At 31.2% G+C, this 3,120-nt stretch overlaps 1 protein-coding gene across 1 annotated transcript in view; it reads left to right on the top strand.

Moving 5' to 3' along the window:
* The window catches only part of LOC106679007 (STE20-related kinase adapter protein alpha), a 15,190-nt gene that overhangs the window by 7,744 nt on the left and 4,326 nt on the right, over window positions 1-3,120 (top strand). The window contains exon 5 of the mRNA XM_014417911.3: window positions 1,115-1,342. Coding sequence (XP_014273397.1) covers window positions 1,115-1,342 — 228 coding nt within the window. The remainder of the gene's footprint in view (window positions 1-1,114; window positions 1,343-3,120) is intronic.

The following is a 3,120-nucleotide window of genomic DNA, read 5'->3' as shown; positions in this document are numbered from 1 at the left end:
ATTAAATAAAAAAAATATATAAATAAAATAAAATAATAACTGGAAAATAAGATCATTATAACAAATAAATTTTCATATGAAAACCAACCACTGTGACTAGGATTGAGCAAAATGCTTCTCCACCCTAAAACGTTTAAATTATCTTTGTCACCTACTTCCTTTTGAAACCCATAGGCTCCTGGTTACTTCCTTAATAATCCCCCACTTTGATTATTGCTGTGTGGTTTACGGGGGTGTCTCTGGGGATCTCGAAGGAAAATTAAAATGGTTATTAATTGCTTTGTACGATTCATCTTTGGGGTCCCCAGGGACGCCTTTGTCACCCGATTTTATGAAGAATTGAAGTGGCTTTACCCCTCCTTCCGTCGTAAATATTTTCTTGCTTCCTTTCTCTACCAAGTTATCTAATCCCGCCGTCCATCATACATCTCTGATATCCTTTCACCAAACGTTTCCTGAACTGGATTGAATGAATATTCTTGATGCTATTTTTATTTAGTCAGCGATATCAAAATCATAGAAAACGTAATGCTTAATGGAAGATTTTATAGGTGTTTATACAAATTTACATTTTTTTTTAAATTAAGATTAAAATAAATCATAATTGAAGCATGGAAATGGAAAAGGCTGTATGTACCAAAAAAACTAGTTTTGAGAAAAACTAAAAAAACAGGTAGCTGACCACGCTTTTTGCTCTAAAATTACGAAAAAGATACACCTCTAGGGACTAAACCGGTCAAGATAGGAACTTCCAGCAGTTACCAGTGGACTCGGGACTGATTTGTTCATCATAATCCCATAAAAATCTCATTTTTTGTATTTCGGTCACTTACAGCCTTTTCCATTTCCATGCCTCAATTATAGATAATCATTTGTTAAGAAAGCATGAACGTAACATGGTCTTAAGTTTTTATTAATTTTTTCTTTTAAATAATGACTATCAAAAATAAATTTAAAAAATTTATTTTTTCTAAAACTTTTACAAGTTTTACAATTATTAAAAAATTTTAGCATACCGAAGGCCTATGTTTTGATGTATTAAAAAACTTACTGTTAATTTTGGTAATTTATACAATATTAATAGATTTTATGATATTTATATATTTTTTTTTAGATGAAGGTACTGGAGATGATGAATGTTTAAGGGTTATGGCAGAGAGAAAATTTAGCGATAGTTTTCATGATCTCGTGGAAAGTTGCCTGGAGCGAGACGTAAACCACCGACCTACATCATCGCAACTCCTTTCACACTCATTCTTAAAGTCTTGTCATCATTCCTCATTGCCGGATCTCATAATTCCTGCTGCCCCTTTTACTTCATTTACCCTTCCAGATAATAAAGGTTTGTTATTTTTAAAAAATATACTCTTAATTAAAATTTGTGCATCACTTTGTATTTCATGTTTGTTTGTTTAGTCCTTTATTGGAATTAAATGAAATCGCCTTAACCAGCATTGGTATTTGATACTGTTGTTGTTGAAGTCAGTATTAAAATATGTGGGGTTATTGTTTATCTATAACATGATATGAAAAATAAATCAATGTACTAATTTTGTCTAGGAGTACATATAAATTTGTTTGTCTAGGAATATTCCATTAATATTAGCATTAACATTAACATTTTTAAAAAAAAAATGAAGGCATATGAAAAGATAAATGTGAGAGCTCTTGACGCGGTTGACAAAGACAAGAATACTAGGAATGTCCGGAAGAGAAATTAAAAAGATTAGACCAAAATGGATCTGTAGTAGAAATCTGGAGGTATATTAAAGATTGCATACTTGAATCAGCAAGGTGCGGAGATGGAGAGGCCAAGAAGAAGTCGTGGGAGGAATTCGGAAAATGCCTTGGCAGGGACTACAGAGAGAATATAAAGATCTTTTGGAAAAAAGTAAAAGCTCTTAAGGGTAAAACTTCCAAAGAGATCAGAAACATAAAAGATGAAAGCGGAAATATGATCTCAGACCCAGAAAAGATCTTGGATACATGGAAAGAACTCTATTCATCGCAGTTTTCTGACCCTATACGATCCCCTGAAGAAGAGTTAGCGAACGTTCAGGAGGAAAGAGAAGGATACGATATGAAATGGGAGGAAGATATAGAAAGGGCATGTTAAATGTTATAAGTATAGGATTGTGAGCAGCACTATTTAAAGTCCTGTTAAATGTTAAATGCATAAGAGCTCCTAGCAGATTTTCTGAACATCTTGTTTTATAACCTTTCCTTCCAAAACTTCATGTTATTGTTTAGTTCTAAGTTTTGATTAAAGTAATTTATTACAACATGCCTTAAGAGAAAGTTGTGTGAAAATATGGCCCCTGAGTTTCTTGTTGATTTTCTAAATTTTGAGGAAGAGAATCAAAATGAGCTAATTGACAACTGTCATTACATTACAATTATTATCCTTGCTTTATTAGCTATAAATACATCCAAAACAATACTAACACAAACTATGAGCAAATAATATGTATAATACTACATTTCTTGTTACTACGACAACAAACAAAATGATGAGCTCAGCTGGTTTGTTGCGTGATGTCATTCTCCATTTAACAGACTTTTGACCATGTTATATCGTTTTGACATGGTAAAAGAAGGAAATATTTCTCCATTTAACATGAGTTTTTCCATCTAACACACTTTAGCATGTTAAACTAAAGATCATGGATACCCCTAATATATAGTATTAGTACTATTTGAGTTATTTTGACCGTACCCAGACCATCTTTCTTTTATATACTACAGATGGTCAATCAGCCATCTTTTTTTTTAACCTTTGGAGTCCTATACTGCCTAACCATGATCTTCCCATATTAATCTGTTATTTTTGTTTTCCCTTTCCTGTTGACTTGAATGTAAGGAATAATAATGAACGAAATGAACAAAGTTACATATATTGTAATAATTTTAAAAAATATAAAATATTTAAAAATAAAAATAAAAAGAATCTGAATAGTTTTTTAAACTTTTCTCAAATATGAAAGAATAACTTGGGTTCAAATTAAAGAACTTTACTCTTAAATGGATAATATAATTTATTCAAATTTAATAATATAAAAAGACTCTTAATTTTATTATATAAAAAGAAAGAGAGAGACTCTTAATCTCAGGGCGTGTGTT

The sequence above is a fragment of the Halyomorpha halys genome, unplaced genomic scaffold, assembly GCF_000696795.3.
Source record: "Halyomorpha halys isolate HHAL.00 unplaced genomic scaffold, Hhal_1.1 Scaffold171.1, whole genome shotgun sequence".
NCBI lineage: Eukaryota > Metazoa > Arthropoda > Insecta > Hemiptera > Pentatomidae > Halyomorpha > Halyomorpha halys.
Note: the sequence above shows the minus strand (reverse complement) of the source record. Positions and strands in the feature narration are given on the sequence as shown.